Source organism: Lytechinus pictus, unplaced genomic scaffold (assembly GCF_037042905.1).
Source record: "Lytechinus pictus isolate F3 Inbred unplaced genomic scaffold, Lp3.0 scaffold_19, whole genome shotgun sequence".
In the NCBI taxonomy this organism is placed as follows: domain Eukaryota; kingdom Metazoa; phylum Echinodermata; class Echinoidea; order Temnopleuroida; family Toxopneustidae; genus Lytechinus; species Lytechinus pictus.
The window spans coordinates 15243630-15263151 of NW_026974140.1; the positions used below are offsets into that span (position 1 = coordinate 15243630).

A 19522-nucleotide genomic window follows, 5' to 3' on the forward strand; every position below is an offset into this window, starting at 1 on the left:
TATTGTATAAAAGCAAGAAAACTAATTTTAATCTATCCTCATATCCAAACCATCATGCTAATGGATGGGGTATACAACATACAAAATTTATCTACATGATATATCGAGCACACAGCTCTTAAAATGCTTGCAAAAGGATTTAAATCAACTTTGTAAGGCATTATAAACCACCAACAAATGCTTTCTTGTCATTGGGAATAACTGAATGACCATTTTCAAAATGGCTTATTCAATATCACACAAATGATTAAATAAGGCATGGTGATTTTTCATTTTTACTTTCAAACAACGTCTTTTTCGATTGGGCATTTCTCATTCTTGGCTTAGTCAACAAAAGAAGAGATCAAGCAATGGCCAATTTTAATTTACATTTGTGTTTGCAATTTATATTTATTGTTGGTTTTATTTGTAAATTTCCCCTGAGTCCATAAAAAATAATCAAGTAAATCTGCACTTAAAAACAAAAATGAAAAATATATTTATATACTTCTCGTGAATCTTTGAAAAGTATCCCTTCAATCAAATGATGTAAATGAACTTGTGCATAAACAAATAATTTTTTATTACATTATAAAGGCCTCAAGTTACCAAACTCTATTTCATAAACCTGGAAAACTGTAACTGATACCAAACAGAATATCTGATTATACAATATAATTTTCGCCATTTAAAATACTTTGAAACAATTGTAAAGGTACAAAGAACCTTTAAGTTTCACATAATGGTTAACAGCAACGATTGTTGATTCACTTATCATGAAATATTAAGCAGTGAAGATGGTGGTTCTTATAAATAAATATGCAAATATAAATGTGCATCTAAAAATACACTATACACTGGTAAATAAAATAGACAAACACAAAATGAAAAGCAACATAAACAATTATATACATGACAACAAAAGGAAAGGTACATGGAATCAATAAATAGAAATCGCCAAGCTTTATACAGAACAAAGCATTCATTTGGCAGGTTTGCTGAAAGTTTTTAAATTTATTTATCATTTTATAGAAGAAAGCATTATTAATATACTTTTCTCACTATAAATATAAATATTTCAATGCCATCTATATAACTTCATAGGTTACCCCCTGAAAAAAGGTTATAGGTCATAAAATAATGAACAATCTCGGATTTCGAACCAGCAAAATGAGGCACGTTTATACAGAGCAAAAGACAAAATGTGTATAAAGATTTATTCATTATTGAAGGACTTTGCAAAAGAAGGTTTTTTTTTATTTTTATCATAGTATAAATTTACATACGATATTGATGATTGTTCCTGCACGGAAGTTTACCTCAATGGTTCCTGGTATCAAGAGATGCATTAAATAAAAAAAATAAAAAATTTGTCGTCACGTAGTTGGGTTTAGAATTTAGACAATATACAAACATTCATCATTAATAGCATTACATTATACATAGACATATTCAGTTTTGAAATATATTTGCCTTACTATATTACAATTGAATCATCTACTGCTTGACTGATGATGATAATAATCATATATAGCGCCATCTATGTCGATATATTCTATGCCTAGACGCACAAGAAAATATAAAGAATAAAGTTTAGATAAGTGTCAAAAGGCCAGGAACCTAATAATGTTAGAAAAAAAGATTTCAGTTTAGATTTGAGAGTCTCTAAGAATTATATCTTTTCATTTAATGGCAAATTATTCCAAAGAGAAGGTGCTATGTAAGAAAAAGCTTGTTCACTGTTGGCTTCATAAAATATGTATAAGGAGTGTAAAATTACTTACATCACAGCATAATTCAGAAAAATCTGATTTCTGTAATTCTACACTGGTCAACTAAATTGCAGTATAAATCTAATATACTGTATAAATATCTTTCTAAACAAGACATTTTTTTTATTGGACATATAATATCTATATACTACGAAATAAAGAATGATGTTACAGAAATAACGAATGGTATATTGCTGATGAAAATTGGCAGCGAGTAAAGCACAGTATATGAATGAATTAATGATTCATATTAAAATGTTTATAGCTGGGGGTAGCACCAGGTTACATGTATTTGACCAGGGTGACCATTAAAAAAAAAATCATAAATAGGGGTTTTTAAGAGTCACATTTCCAAGAGCTCTTTTTTATATTGTTCTTTCTTCTTCCTTCCCTTCTCTCTCTCTTCTTTTTTTTCTTCACTATTTCAAAAATCAGAAGGGAGATGGCCCCTACCCCCCACCTGAGGCACCACCCTTGTTCATAGCACATGTACATGTACATCACTATCATGGTTTATATATATGAAAACCACTGAACTACCTAGCATTAGATTAAGGATAGGGAACACCTAGGGAAAAGTTGACACAAGACTGTATTCAATATTTAAAAAATCTTCACTAGAGTGAAATAGTGAAATATGGTTACAAACATGAAGAATTACATTAGGCACAAAGTGAAGATTTGATACAAAAGAGTTATTTTGTAATCTAAACTCGGCATTAAAAAAGAAGACATTAAACATTGAGTTGTACAGTGGAGGAAGATGGGTACAATAAGATGAACTATTAAAATTTGGCACAAAATTACAAATAAATATATTTGTGGCTTAATTAACAAAGTTGATATCCATAACAAGAATGTATGCCCTAAATAAAGATTACATGATCACTTACATTGTAAACATTAGGTAGAGAAATACAATAATCAAGTGATAAATGGCAAGCTGTGATGAGGGAAACTGATGGAAAAATATCCCATTGATTTTTACTGAAGGAAACAAACTTTCTTTTTAAAAAGGGCCTTTAATAACAACATATTTATAGAGCTTAATGTTTCAAAGCGCTGCATACTATTACCCTGGTTTTAGCACGGCTACCCTGATCGGGCGCTCGAGCATTCAAGGAATTCCTTCCTACCGGGTACCCATTTACTACACCTGGGTCGAGAGTGGCAAATGTAGATAAACGCCTTGCTTTTACAATTCCTGCGTAACCTATCAGTGTAATGCTCACATAACACATGAATTCATTTGAAATCTGGAAATGTAGGCAGGTACCCTTCACACAAGAATTACTTTGTTTGTGTCTCAGAAACTAATAAAAATTTGATGGTTTCACAATTTTCATTCATACATTTGCAAAGAAAGAAATACATTTTTCCTATGAAATGAATGTGTATAAATGATAAAAAGCTCATTGAAAGACCACAGATTTAGTATATTTACAGTATCCATCAATAAACCAATATCAGCAATTACGTCACTTACAACTGATAAGTCCTGAAAATCAAGCGGATTGAACCTTTTTGTACACAAGAAAAGGGCTTTCAATGGATGAAAATATACTGCTCATGCCTGATAAGCGGCATCCCTCTGATATAAAATGATATGTGATTCCTTTATTTCTGAAATCCCATTGTTTTCATTCTGTTTGCATCATTTCAACACACTCGATCAACAATTAAATAATAGCACCATATAACATCACATGTGACCAATGAATGTGAGTCTGTCTCTTGCACAAGGACTTGCATTTAAATATAATTCCACACTTGAAATGCAAAACCTGAAGAATGGGTTCCCCTAAATGGCTGACAATCCGTAAAAAGATTCATCTGGGTAGTGTTTCATGAAAGGACTTCTTTGATGCTTTATCAGGCAAGTCCCATTTACAGTTTCCATATTAACAGTGCTTCTCAGCCAATCAATACCAAGGAAAATTGTCAGATCCGACAGCTTGTGGGACAAAAATATTGATGACACGCTCCCCTGATTAAAACAAATTTTCATCTTTTCACAATCATAATAGTTTTTACCTTGCGAGCTTTTGCCTCTTTGTTTCTGCAGGCCGGACATACATACATTCAGGGGTTTCTACAAATAACTTTAAATTTGACTGTTAGTTATTGCAACCAACTGTGCCTGTATAAGACCTATTGGGGCAACTTTATATATCAAATTTATTTATTCCTATTTCAAAAGCACATGGTTTTTACATGTGTACTGTGTAAATATTTAGAGATCTATTCTTAATCTATTCCTTTACCCACTAAATCAATTTTCTTGGGTGAGCACATCTGACATCTGATACTACAAAGACTAACCACTTGAAAACTTGTTTTCCTGACATACCGTAAGTGACACTTTACTTCAATCACAATATATTAAATTGTCTCACCGATATGGACAACATTTTTACATGCATTCATTTTAAATACATTCAATCTTAATTATTATTCAGTCCCAACATTTCATTCCTTGAATTACTCTACATCTCAATTCATATTCCTTTATGTCATCCAACAATGACAAGCATGCAATTGGGGTTTCCTGTCAACAGAAATTTTCTAAGCTTTCTTAGTAATTTGATTTAAATACATTTCCATATGAAGATAGAACATGTAAATTTTAGTGAATTTATTTAAATGATTCAAGGCTCATAAGCATTCACTCATCATTTTCCTAAAAATATAAACACTAATCACTATTTATTCACATTCCATTGTGAGAATATTCATAATTGAAAATAGAAATATATCAGAAATATATGCTCAAGGCAGTCATTTTTCATGCATCATTACACAAAAAGACCAAAATAGTAGGAAACAGGGAAATAAATATCTACAATAATTGCATAAAAATAAATTGTGAGGTTTTGTGGTTCATGGAAAACAATGAAATTAATTGTTAACGTAATCAATAAACAATTTATGTAGTGTATTGGAAGATCTACCAAATTATACTTGCTTTGTTTAATGGAAGATACAATGTATGACACAATTGTGTCACATAATGCTTTCTTAATATCACTGACCAACCCTTGTCTTAAACTATATGCGAATTTCAACCACTGTGCTTTGTTACAAAACGTAAGGATTGTCGGCCTCTAGAAGGAATTCCATTTTCGAAGGAAAGTATGAAATCACAGGCAAATATCCATTTACACTAAACCTAATTTCCATATAATGCTGAACAGTTCCTTGTCTAGCTTAATTTCTTGGTCTTCATAATTGAAATGCTATTTCGTTCTGTTTTCCCAAACCCCTATTAAAGATACCGGTGGTATGGTGTTTTGAACAAATCTTCCTCTATGAAGAAACCATGTGACAACTTACTTTACATTTGAAAGTCAAATCATGTTCTAACTCTTCTGTCTAGATCCATCTCTAATGGGGTGTTGCAAGAAACTTGCAATTGAATGCAAGCCAATTTCAGGTCACCAAATCAATTGAAAATCAAACATTTTATTGCAAATTTGCAATTGATGGGTGGTCTGCTTCTTGCATAAACAAGTATACATTGATTTGCTTCTGTATTTAAATTGATCTATCACTTGTAAATTTGCACCTGATATTTGCAATTGATTGCAAATATTTGTTTGCAACACCTGCTATATAGCTGGATTTAGTTAATCTATCTGGCTATCTAAACCCTAGATAGGAGCGTCCCATTAAGAAGGGGTTTACTAAAGTGAATCTAACCATCCTGAACCTTATCTAACGATATACCTTTACAGAAAGGGAATAGCACCCTTTATCATCATCACCCCATAGGAGCAGCTTGCTTGGTGGAAAGGGGTGGCGTCGAGCAGCAATCAATCACCAGAACCCGGCAAGTAGTAGGGCAGGGGGTGGGCCTTGGGCGCCAGTATGGCCATGATCCTAGACAGGCCGCATCCTTTCCAAGATGGGCATGATCATGTCAAACCTAGGTCGTTTGGTAGAGTCTTCGTTCATACATATCTTGATGAGTTTGCTCATGTGAGGTGACGTCCCTGGAGGGATATCAATCCTTAGACCTTCTCCAACAATCTGGAAAGGAACAATGGTTGAAGAATTTCAAGGTGAAACGGCTAATAGATGTATATGAACTGAAAGAATTTATATCAATATCATCTTACCCAATCATATCTTTCTTTAATCAAATTCATAAAATTTCTTAGTATACGAGATATTCTTTACAGAATCATAGATTACTGTTTAAAAGAATAAATGAAAAGAAATAGAAATGTTAGCAGAGAGAGAGAGAAGATGCAGAAATCAAATAATTGCCACAGTCAAAGCAATTTTATATAGCAGATTATACAAGACATGTACCATTCACCTATCATACAGTATGTCCAATTTCCATAAGAAAAACAGATTTTTTTTAGTCCCAAGAAATCTAACTAATCTAGAAGTACCTGTACTTGAGCACTAATTCTAAACTTCCATGTTTCAGGGATATAAAGCGAAAGCAAAATTCCATCCTGTGTACAAATTCAATCCTCTGCTTTTGTAACAAGTCATCCAATACTGTCCCCCGCCCCCTTCTTCCATCTTTCAAATCATAACAAGACATGGTATCCCTTACCTTCATGCCTACTTCCATAGATGACATACCAGCGAATGGTACTTCCCTAGTAACAAGCTCCCAAATCAAGATAGCAAAGCTCCACATATCAGCAGAACGAGAGTTCATATCTTCAGGGCTCCTCTGTAAGGCTGAAGAAACAATGAATTATACATAGAAAGAATGTAAGTCCTTATTCTTACCAGGGCTGAGTTAAGTCTGTAATGTTTCTTTTCATTTCCAATTACATTGTATTAGAAAGAATCTATTACTTTGATAAATGGACATAATTTTTTTTTAACAAATCATTAAGAAATCATGGAATTTCATGTTCCTAGTGTTATAACCAACTCTGTTTTTATTCAAGTTATGGGTATTTAACCAAATTGAATTCCAAGCTTTCCTCATTTTCTTTTAACAGCAATTCACATCTTTTACCCATCAGATAACCTTGAGCACAAGATAGAGAGCAACTTGTGGCATGGCAAGCCAAAGTCAGTCGATCTGTGTCTGAAAGATCTGGGGTGCATTTCATGAAAAGTTTTGTCAGTGATTTTACACTGACTAATATGCTCTCATCCAATCACATGCAAGAATTTGCTGTAGCATATAACATCTGCAAGTGAAGATGGCTGATGAAACTTTTCATGAAACTCTCCCCAGATTGTGAGGAGTGTACATACCTTCTGGTGCCATCCAGGCAGGATTGAAGAGTTTAGCTCTGTTCTGAAAGGAGAACCTTGTATCACCCATGTTGATCTTAGCTGTCAGCTCCTCATCAATCTACAATAACAAACCAACAAATACATCAACAAGTGTCAGCATTTTTGAAGCAAGAAACTCTATAAAAATCTCTCTAAAATGAGGGTCATTCTGGTAGATAAGTATGTGCCAATGAGCAAAGGGGGGTTTGCACACTTTTATGTATAAGTAATTCTTCTTACTAATGATGATTGACCATAATACAGAGCATAAGGCAGGTTCAAACAGATTAATATGAAGAAGAGAAGTTCATTTCCACTGTCTCATTTCATTTGACTTAAATTCTTCAAACTAGATAAAGAGGACTGACAGGAGTACATGCCAAAAGTAGAAAACTATGTAATGCATGCACAATACTAGATTCATAAAAAGACAACCAATAAAACTGATTTCATGGAGAATAATATTGCAATCAAATTCATATAAAATAAAGAATGGGAAGAAAAATGAGATGGTAAAAAAAAATGAAAGATTGGGTGATTTCAAGTTTGGTGTCAACTTCTGGTGTTGGCGTTGACTGATTTTTAAAGCTAGTCCTGGGATGAACTGTACTAGGTGTTGTTATTTGGATCATTTTGCTAAACTCATATTAAGTGTTAAACCAGAGAGATCAATCTGAAGTGTGCTTCCAATACCAGCACAAGCACCAACAGGGTTCCAAGCTTTTCAAGAGAACAAAATTCCCTGATTTTTCCCTGATGAAGTTTAAAATTCCCTGATAATTATTCAAACCCATTTCCAGTTTTGCATGTTTTTTAAGTTGTTGCAGTGAATTACATGTATTTTCAGTATAAAAACAATAATGTAAAACTAATTAGTACCACCATAACCAGTCATTCAATGGATGTTGTTTTGATATGCAACAAAATATAACATAGTCTGACTGACTACTGTGCTTTCTACTTTGAGGCTGATCAAAAGACCCTGATTTTTCCCTCATTTGAGGCATTTTCCCCTGATTTGAGGTATTTCTTTTATCAAATTCCCTGATTTTCCCTGACTGGAAAAAAGTAAAATAAGTTTCCCTGATGGACTGGGAACCCTGACCAATATCAAACTTGATATCACAAAATATTGACCCCCCAAAAAAGGATAAACCAAAGTTCTAAAACTAGTGAATTAATTGAATATCTTACCATGATATTTTTACTGTTGAGATAATACCTTGGGATGAGGGGATCCATAGCATGTAAGAAAGACATACCTCTCGCAATGTCTAATGCAAAGCTTACCATCTGACCATGATCAACAACAATACCTGCAAATATATAAAATATACAAAAAGAAGCCATAAATTGTTTATATTTTAATATATATATACATGGCTTTAAAACAATATAAGTACTACATTCAGCCTTTTTCTTCAATACGTAACAATCTAGATGATTAGAATAATCCAATGATTCCAAATTAGAGATTTGTGGATTCTACAACATCACACATTTTCAATCATTTTTTTTTCTATCTGAACTCAGCTGCATGTAGATTATAAACAAGGGTGGCTTGAAGAGAAGAGAGATATTCATAATACTGTATATTCAACTACCTATCCATTCTAAGATTAATGGGGACATTATCAAATGTAAAGAAATAGCTAAAATCAGACAAGGTGAACAGGCTAGAAAAGCTGTTAAAAAGAAATAAATAAACCTGTCATTCTGATATGTATGGTCATTGTATTCTACCCTATGTTGTGCACATGGAAGCAATCAAATGAGTTTTTGAATAATATGAAGACAAGAAACGTCAAAGTTAGGAGCTCAGACTACAGTTTAAAACCCCATTGAAGAAAACATTCAATAAGTATAAACCCAAGGGCATTTCAATTTAGTCTTTGAAAACATCCCAACTATTCCTTTTCAACATTGTGTCCTTGTTCGTTTCTTATCACACAGACCCCCCCCCCCTCCCCCACCTGCTACACACAAATAATTAAATGAAATCTAAAATAGATACATGTTAACATAAGGGGAAATTTGCAGCTTCTTACTATTCATTCTCATGATATTTATTTACAGGTTTCCTATTGTTAGGTTCTAAAGGCATAGGGGTTACAGTGGTGCTGAATGAAAGAAACCCTGCTATGTAACTCTACAACCAAAACCAATTACAGGAAAAGGAAAAGCTTAACAAATGAATCATCCAAAAAGCTAACTACGAATGTTGACTTGAATAAATTTTAGCATTTCAATTGCAATTTACACAAATGATGCAAAAGAACTAGATCTATACTTTTTATTAAAGGTCAAGTCCACCCCGAAAAAATGTTGATTTAAAAAAATAGAGAAAAATCAAACTAGCACAACACTGAAAATTTCATCAAAATCGGATGTAAAATAAGAAAGTTACGACATTTTAAAGTTTCTATTATTTTTCACAAAACAGTGATATGCACAACTGAGTGACATGCAAATGAGATAGTCGATGATGTCCCTCACTCACTATTTCTTTTGTTTTTTATTGTTTGAATTATACAATATTTCATTTTTTACAGATTTGACAATAAGGACCAACCTGACTGAACCATATAGTATTAAAGGAGAATGAAACTCTTGGAGCAAGTTAGCTTTTGTGAAAGCAGAAAAATCAAAGAATAAGATCAACAAAACTTTGAGTAAAATAGGACTAGCAATAAAAGAGTTATGAGCATTTGAATGTCGAGATCACTAATGCTATGGAGATCCTCCCATTGGCAATGCGACCAAGATCTGTGATGTCACACACGTACAACTCTCCCATTCGGACACTGAAAATATACCCCAAAACATCTCTTTTTGCTCATTCTAATCATATGACAAACGATTCATCAATGATATAATGTTGTGAAACCTCTGTACTTGTCATCTCATAAAGAAAACACCTAACATTGTGATAGACTCTATAAAAGTGAGAATATAAGTGAAATAAGTACTAAAGTAATGAGGGAGTTGTACGTGTGTGATATCACAGATCTTGGTCGCATTGCCGATGGGAGGATCTACATGGCACTAGTGATCTCAATATTCAAATGCTCATAACTTTCTTATTATTCATTCAATCTTCCTCAAACTTTCAACAATATGTTTCTCTTATTTTTCTCTTTGATATGGATTCAGCTAGTTTCAAGGGTTTCATTCTCCTTTAAACAATGTTAATTCCACATGTTCAGGGAGGAATTATTTGTTGTTTCTCTTGGCAATGAAGAGAAAATTAGAATATTTCATATTTCATGTAATAAAATACAAAAGAAATAGTGAGTGGATGATGTCATCAGTCTCCTAATTTGCATACAGACCAGGATGTGCATATAACTGTTTTGTGAAATTAAGCGAAACTTTAAAATGTCATAACTTTATTATTTTACATCCGATTTTGATGAAATTTTCAGTGTTATGCTTGTTTGATTTTTCTCCTTTTATTCAAATCAATTTTCTGTTGCAGTGGACTTGTCCTTTAATGTGTATAAAAATTTAAATGAATCAATATGTATGTATTACAAGAACATACATTCATGATTATAAATTGTTGACTGATCAAGTAAAATATGCTTAAGCAAGATATTGATTATTTGATGTCGAATATATCAAAGCTAAAATATTTTATCAATATGTGAAACATGGAAGAGGGTCCTTATATAATGCACACTCAAAACTTGATTCAATATTGAATATAATTTCTTAAACTTTCCAGAAATGTGTCATTTATTAATGTTCTGAATAATAAGTGTGCCAAGAATATAATTAAAATTAGAGCAGAAATATAACATTTTTACAAGAAATGGTAGCAAAGTCATTTTGGGAATGAAAAAAAACAACAAAGTTCATATAACATACCCATTTACTGTATGGATACCTCATTTTTTTTTAGGATAGTGCTCAGGAATGGGGCACCTCACCATACCAACACACCAACTTACCTGAAGCTTCATGTAGAACATGAAAGAGAGATCCATGCTGTAGAGTCTCACTCAACACAACAAGGTTTGGTGGCTGGTTGACACATCCCAACACTGGGTGTATGTTTGGATGTGAGAAGATACGTAGCCGTGGGAACTCTTCACCAAACTCTCTTGAGATACGAGATGTCACGTTACTGACCTTCAGCACCTTAGCCATGACAGCAGTCCCTTGCCATATACCCTTCCACATCTAGTCATTAGATAAAAGAAATAAAGAAGAGGTCATAACCTCTGACTTCCTTTGTGCATGCGTCAATCAGGAGAATTTCAGCTTTGAAAGACTAAGATTACATGGAATATACATGCATTCTCATTTTTTTGTTTCCTCTTTTGTTCAGAAGTGCATAGAGAAATAGTTACACTAAGTGATACGCACAAAAAAATTACAATCTAAAAAATTGTTTATTATCACTACAGATAATCTGAGTGAAACCCAAATCCATGCTATCATTACTCATTCATGTCTATGAACCAAAAAAATAATACATAATTTCAATACATGTACATCGAAGTACAATGTAGGTTTATGGGTGAACAATGTGAAGTAAGAGAAAGAAAGAAAAGGAAATACCAGTTTTAAAAATGATCATATAAGAATTTACAGAACCATTTAGTCAATAGAGTTGTATTGATTATAAGAAATTGTGATAGTACAAATAATCAGTAGTACAATTTTTTTTTTAGAACAGCTTTACAGTCTAATAATACTGAACTAAAATTTCAAGATATTTCATAAAAAATATTTTATATTTTTATTATAGTTTTCTTGAATAGCAGGCAAACAGTTCTTCCAACAATCAATATCTGTTATGAAGACTCCATAGATACACGAATACTAACACATCACGATATTTGATCTTCATACATGTGTTTGTAATCAATTCCCTAGAGAACACCTCTGTCTGAGGATTGTGAATATTGAATGAACCTCTAAAGGTATCCGAAAACTGATCTCCAAAACGTTTTGAAATAAAAGAAATCAGTTCTTTAGACAATGTCTTCCGAGGCTTGTGGATACTGTACTTACATCCCCAGTAGGACTACTGTTGATCTTGCTCTGTAACTTGACATGTTTCAGATCTATTCCAGCAAATCTCGACAAGGTTCCATCACCTAAAAATTACGAATGGTTGAAAAAATAGGTACTGCCAGATAAACTTAAGCATCATTATTCTAATCTAAGATTAATGTGTGCAAGGGTGAGTGGAAATTGTGCCACGAGGCTATTGTCCTGCCTTAGAGCACTATTCATATGCAAAAAGGAAAAGGACCTTTTTTCCTTATCCTTCACTAGTAATCAGTCAAAAAATAATTTCAATTCTATCTTTAATTTTTCCAACACACCTAATAAATTGTGATCTACATGTACTCAACATACACAGTAGAAATTCATTAGTTGACCTTTGTGTGTGTGATGCTTGTGTGGGCTTGGTGCATTATAATACACAGCTCTGATTGAGAAGAGTATATAAAGGTATACAGTTTACAGTTAAAAAATGTGATGATTGAGGGAAGGAGGAAGATAAATAGAAGAAAATAGGTTGATGTATTGAAAAGAGACAGTGGCAAACAGATGGGGAGAGGGGCTTCATCCTGACCAAGAAAAAAAAGAGAAAAGGGAAAAAAAGGAAAGAGAGAAGGGTGAAGCATGGTATGATATTCTAAATATGTCAAAATCTATATCAAAATTGGAATTTTGTATAAAAAAATTTTGACATTTTTGCTCGCTCACTTCGCTTGCTTGCAACTTTTTATAAATTTTGCTTGATATGCCATAACTGGCCCCCTCAATTTTTTTTGGGCTCATTACGCCTATTAAAAGGACTCTACATGTAGCTTCAAAAAGGAAAAGGGAGAAACACCTCTGCTTTTTTCAGTGATAGCAGAACCATATAAAGGGGAATTTTTAATATCAAAGACTCATACATGGTTACACAATATAAAATCATCATGCTTATTTTTATCATTTTCATATGATGATTACAATACATTCATCATCATAACTTATCTTAGTACCAACTACATGTACATCATATCATCAAACGCATCTTTGTATCAAGCCTGTATCAAGTTTTGGAAAAGTTAAAGATTCGTGTATGGAATATCAGATGATCTCTCACACATATTTTTATATGATTCTTTATCCTTGTGACTACTGAACTCTTTAATTGCCCAAGGGTACAGTGTATGCACAAATACCACCTGGTACCAGTGGACAACAGAATAAAGATTCCTTTCTAGCTAACACTTGATGTGAACTTTAAGTGTGATATCTGTCAAGGCTTTTCCTTCAGAAAACATGTGTTCCTATAATGACTCACAATTACTAACATAATTAGATTCCTTCATGAGTGAGACGCTTGTTTTTGTCAGAGTGATTGAAATCTGGTTCTACTAAATGTGTGCTTAACGACCAACAAAACCTTGTTCAGTCAATAGAAGATATTGTTTTAATAAGACACGTAATGTAGTTCTGTCTGGTTACCCTAACTTTTTAACATGTTCAAGTACAAGTATGTATCAATTGATAACTATTTCTTTCTTGATTTTCATGAAAATGTTGATATTAGTAGAGTACAGAAGAAGATCACAACTTCTGAATTCTAAAGGTACAGTATGTACATGTACACAAAATTTAAAAAAAATGTGTTGCAATGGAATTTTCAAATTATAAGCTATAAATGGCAGGATTTATTTTGGTTTACTGAACAAAGGGTGTTGTGCACACAAAATGCAAACATCATTACATGTTACAAGCAAGGCTGCACTTTTACTTTTCCAAAGTCCCTAGGAATAAGGCAAGGGTATCCCTTTATTTTATTTTTTTCTCAACTGAATTGAATAAATGTATTCGCCATACAGGGAGTGAACAAATACAATCTGGCATGAAACATGTTTGCATCTTCATATTACTATCCAGTCAAAAATTCTAAAACGCATTCATACTGCATGACATACATGTACTAGACATAATTATGCAGAAGACTGAATAGTGTACTTACGACTTCTTGTCTTTGTACCACTCCAGTTATTTCTGTACTGTATTTTTGACAAGTCTTGGCCCATGGCTGATGCTTTTTCTGTTTAAAGAATTAAAAGAGAAAATAGACAAGATAAATCAATTATGCTACAAATAACATAATATACAATAAACGCATGATTTTGTCAATGTACAAAAGGCAAAACTACAGCTTTCATGGAGAATTCACAAATTGTACATGTCATGGATGTCTTTTTAAATAAAAACATTCCAATGCTGTCCTATAATATCACAGTAAGGAGGAGTGAGATACCTGTGCGCATTAAATATCAATGTAACTCAAAAGTACACAATTTAACATGTATGTCTAAAAAAAAATCTTGGTAATTACTTTGTGGGTTTCTAGGTCTAAATTGATTGATGGTACCAAATGTTCAAATATTTTATTAACAATACCCAATTTACATTTGTACTTGTCTTTATTCTTTCTTTCTCATATTCATTTTTAAGAAGTAATTTATTAGATATATTTCTGATAGTATTGAATTTATTCTTTTCAGTCTTTGGACCGTTTGTACAGGATTTTTATTAAGATTTAATAGTTAATAATAAAAAAACATAAATTTGTATAGTGCAACTTTTATAAAAATACATTCGGCTGCAATTACTCAAAGCTGTTATTAACTTACATTCTACATGTATTGTACACATCAATTTTCTTCACTCAAGAGATAGATTTTCAATTCAAAGTTAGTCAAGAGATGGAGTGCCGCATACATGTATGTCAACTACATTTTACACACATTCTCTCTTTCGAGATTTTAAATGAGATTTTTTACCTTGTAACATCCTTGCTACTTCATCCTTGGACTTGTCCAATGGTGTATCGTCATCTTTATTTGAAAGAGCAACTAGAGCACCATTATTGATCAGATCCTAAACAATGAAGATAATCATACACGTACTGTACAATCACATCTACTTCTATTTATTTTCTACAGTGTATTCCTCGATTCTTAAAAAGCATACTGTACCCCCCCCCCAAAAAAAATATATTAAATAAAATAAATTAATCAAACAAAATAAACAAATGAATAAATAAATAAATGAAATTTGATTTATTTTCATCAAGAGATGGCAGTTTGCTATTACGTAAAATGTAATCATGCATGAGCAATGCCCATGTCATGCCAGAGCTCCTTCACACAAAGAGTTGCGATAGATAAAATAAAAATTTAAAATCAAACTCATAATGTAGTTGATCCAAAATTGGGTACTTATTAAAAGATGGTCATTGTAGATTAATAACAATTTTAATATGACTTAAGTCTTTTAAGACGGGCCAAGGTGCTTATAACATGAAGAAAAAATAAATATGCTTTATGAACTTGAATATTTACAATCAATTTTAAGTTTTAGTACAGTTTTTCAAAGACTTACAGTTAGTTACAGTGTATGCGTAATTGAAAAGCAGATTTCTTTTTATGTAGAGGGCACAATTCTTAAGACACATACATACATGTAATTGCTTACCACACAAATCTGTTCATAATTCCACATACACACATATGTAATAATTGCTTACCACACAAATCTGTTCATAATTCCAAAAGCAAGCATAATGAAGAGGTGTGTTCCCATGTTCATTCATAGCGTTGATATCTGCTCTGTGCTGAATAAGCTGAGATATTTAAACAATATAAAAAAATGATCACTGCAACTTCATTATCAGGAATATAATGCCTGTTAATTCATCAGTAAAGTTTCTTCATGTTCAAGTGGTCAAGGGCTCCTATGGCGAATATCATGGCAGTAATTATAAACATTAAGGTTTGCAATTTACATTTAGAATTAGCTTTTACGGTCAATGGTACAGTCTTGCATAATCTTGTGTCCTTAGAAGATGGAATGATATTTTTTTATAAGAAGCTTTCTGCTTTATGCAGATACAGTAGGAGGGGGGTCTGCTGCACTAACATGTATCCTGTGAATGAAAGTCACCAGTGGAAAATGAAGTGAATTTCTTGAATCGATATCAAGAACATAACTCCTTTCATGGAAAACATTAAACTTTTCAATCATTGCCTGCCTGTTCACTCTACTGCTAGAGGAAGGCATTCTTCATCAATCCCAGAATACATACTTCTCTTATGATTAGGTTGATGGAAATTTAGACTATCGAGTAAGATAGAATCAATGAACATCTAACATGTACCTCTGCCAGACTATTTCACAATATTTTCCAGACCACTGTATCAATCAATTTTTCAATTCTATTTTCAATTTATTTCAACCAGAAACATAGAGTGAAAATATCATACAATACAAGACAACAAAATGGTTAGGCGACCTTTTACAGCCAGACTTGTGACATGGGCCAAGAACATATTAAATTACATGTATGAAAATAATACAAATCAGCAATATTAACCACTATACATGAAAGTACAAGAATAACAACAATACAGTGTAAATATAAAGTTGTTTTTTTTATTATCAGAATGGTAATTCAATATAAACTCATATTTGATCAATACATAATTCTCTGAGATGTATCTTCATAAATTTATTGTTTTCTATATATTCAGCTTTATTTTTTTTAATGAACATTACCTTGAGAACGATGTCCCTATGACCATGTGCAGCAGCTAAATGAAGGGCGGTATCATCACCCATATTGGTGGCATTGATCTTAGCACCTCGTCCTATTAACATATCAACAATGTTGGTATGACCCTCCTTACATGCCCAATGCATTGGACTGAATCCATGATCATCTCTGGAAGAAAAAGAAATAACACAAATAATGAAATTAAAATATACATGCCCATATACAGGTACAGAATTATGCTGCACTGTAAAAAGTTATACATCATTATTTCCAAATACCATAAAATATCAAATTAGCACTATTCTCTGTCTCTCTCCCATCAAAATGGCAAATAACTTTTTTATCTGAAATGTTTTGAGAAAGTGATTTGACTGGGAGTGTTCCTAAATAAAATGTATGAAAATAGCATTTCTACCATGGTTGATAAACATATTACCCAAGGTGCTTTCGATGCTTGGTGCTGCCTTCTCAATCTGAAAGGTGTTTTCAAGCTTGATAATGTGAGCATGTTGATGAGCTCAGCCATCAATCACACTCTAAATCATATTAAGCTTGCTCATTTTCCTTTCTACGCCTATCATATTTTAGGCTGTTTTATTAGGACTCTGCTAGAAGCCTGTCATACTTTCATTCTTGAAGAGAAGTTTGTCACCTTAGAATCCTGTCTCTCACTATCCTCTGAAAGGGGGTTTTAGTTTATGGAAAGGGAGAGATTTTGTTATTAAAGGTACAAAAAGAAAATAGTATTAGTAATGAATAATCTTACACATATTACTTACTCATAAAGAGCCTGTAAACCAAACTGGTTCAATTTACTTTGAAAAATGCAACATACAATACATACATGTATAGGCCTACAACTGTTCAGTACACATTGTTTAGAGGTACTAAATTTCCCATAATAATAATATGTTCATTGATATAGTGCAGTTACTATACTCAACTGCGCTTGGTATCATATTATATTACCCCGCCTGTAGCTGAGCCGCCATATCGGTGCCAAAGCGTCAAGGTACATGTATAAATCCTACCGGATACCCATTCACCTAACCTGGGTTGAGTACAGCACAATGTGGGTATATTTCTTGCTGAAGAAAAACATGCCATGGCTGGGATTTAAACCCACATCCCTCTGATTGAAAGACAAAAGTCGTAACCACTAGACCATGACAATATCATTGGATTGATTCATTTCAATAAAAAAAATAACAGAGGAAAAAGGAGTCAGGTTATATAATGTATCTTTTGAAACCAATCAGAACCAGAACATACATTACATTAAAACAGGGCATAAGTCGCCAACTTGTGTAAATAACCAGAAATATCGCGATTTACGGTGGCATGCAACAGAATTCTATCAAAAGTTCATTGTGAAATAACTGGGATGAAATAACATTTGTCATAAGAGAGTCTTGCACATAAACTTTAATGCTGACCTCAAAATGACCTTTGACCTTACCATGTGACCTCCAACTGCAGCATAATATGCAGGTCTCCTATACAACTACCATCCAAGTTTGCTTGAAAAGTGACTAATGGTTGCGGAGTTTTGTGTCATATAAAGAGAGTCTTGCACGTAAACTTTAGAGTTGACCTGAAAATGACCCTGACCTTACCATGTGACCTCCAACTGCAGCATAACATGCAGGTCTCCTAAGTACCTCTACAACCCAAGTTTGGTTTAAAAGTAACTTACAGAAAATTACGGAGTTATGTGTGATAAGATTGTCTTGCACCTAAACTTTCAAAAACATTGACCTCAAAATGACCTTTGACCTTACCATGTGACCTCCGACTGCACAATAACATAATAAGTCTCCTAAGTACATCTACAACCCAAGTTTGGGTGAAAATTGACTTATGGTTGCGGAGTTATAGAGCCTTGAGTTTGGTTGAAAAGTGACATATTGTTGCAATGTTATGTGTCATGATGTTTGTGACGGACAAACGACATTTTGATCCCTTAGTCTCGCCTTTACCTCTGGTGAGCGAGACACAAAGAATCAAAGCTACATGACCATGGATCTGTTCTGTACTGTACCGGTAATTAATCTATTGTGCTTCAAGCTTTGAAACAAACTCATACAATAGCTTTTCATTATTTACTTAATGAAACCAACTTCACAGTTCACACATCACAAAAAACATTGTCAAGGAAATGTAAACAACATAAGTCTGAGGGGAATGTGTACAGTCCTCTTCTGAATAACAATTATTTCCATGATGTACCCCCTTTAATGCAGCCTTGTGATGATATGGCTGTTGTATAGTTGGCATACCTTCGCTGCTACATCATCGGCCTGAAAATGATTTGATGTATCTCCCACATGTCAGGATTGTTAACAAGCCAAGCAGCAAGCTACTACCAACTAACAGGGAGGGAAAGATGAAATTTCATGATACAGGATATACGTGCCTACTGTGTTCAATGAACAGAAGCGATCTTAAGATTAAAGAGAAGTCGACATGGTATCAGTAATCATAACATTAAAGGGATGGTCCGGGCTGAACGTATTTATAGCTTAATAAATAGAGTAGAATTGTCTGAGCAAAATGCTGAAAATTTCATCAAAATCTGATAACAAATAACAAAGTTATTTAATTTTAAAGTTTAGCAATATTTTGTGAAAACAGTCGTCATGAATATTCATTAGGTGAGCTGATGATGTCACATCCCCACTTGTTCTTTTGTATTTTATTATATGAAATTAGGTTTATTCAAATTTTTCCTCCAAGAACTAGAAAAATTGGATTGACAACTGATTAAGTGCATTAGATATTTATTGCTGCAACTTATTTCATTATAAGGGGGACATATTATTCACACAAGTATGAAATAATGAAAAAGTTATGATAAGAAAACGGAAAGTGGGGATGTGACATCATCAGCCCACCTAATGAATATTCATGACAACTGTTTTCACAAAATATT

The 19522-nt window shown here is 33.0% G+C and overlaps 1 protein-coding gene across 1 annotated transcript in view; it reads right to left on the reverse strand.

The window, feature by feature from the left end:
- Positions 1-19522, reverse strand: part of LOC129260825 (integrin-linked protein kinase-like) — a 24202-nt gene continuing 4680 nt past the window's right edge. Inside the window, exons 2-11 of the mRNA XM_054898806.2 lie at positions 16593-16758; positions 15565-15660; positions 14819-14915; positions 14002-14079; positions 12027-12112; positions 10958-11189; positions 8199-8320; positions 6984-7083; positions 6322-6452; positions 1-5780 (exon numbers count right to left, since the gene is read on the reverse strand). Coding sequence (XP_054754781.2) covers positions 5631-5780; positions 6322-6452; positions 6984-7083; positions 8199-8320; positions 10958-11189; positions 12027-12112; positions 14002-14079; positions 14819-14915; positions 15565-15660; positions 16593-16758 — 1258 coding nt within the window. The 3' untranslated portion in view covers positions 1-5630. The remainder of the gene's footprint in view (positions 5781-6321; positions 6453-6983; positions 7084-8198; positions 8321-10957; positions 11190-12026; positions 12113-14001; positions 14080-14818; positions 14916-15564; positions 15661-16592; positions 16759-19522) is intronic.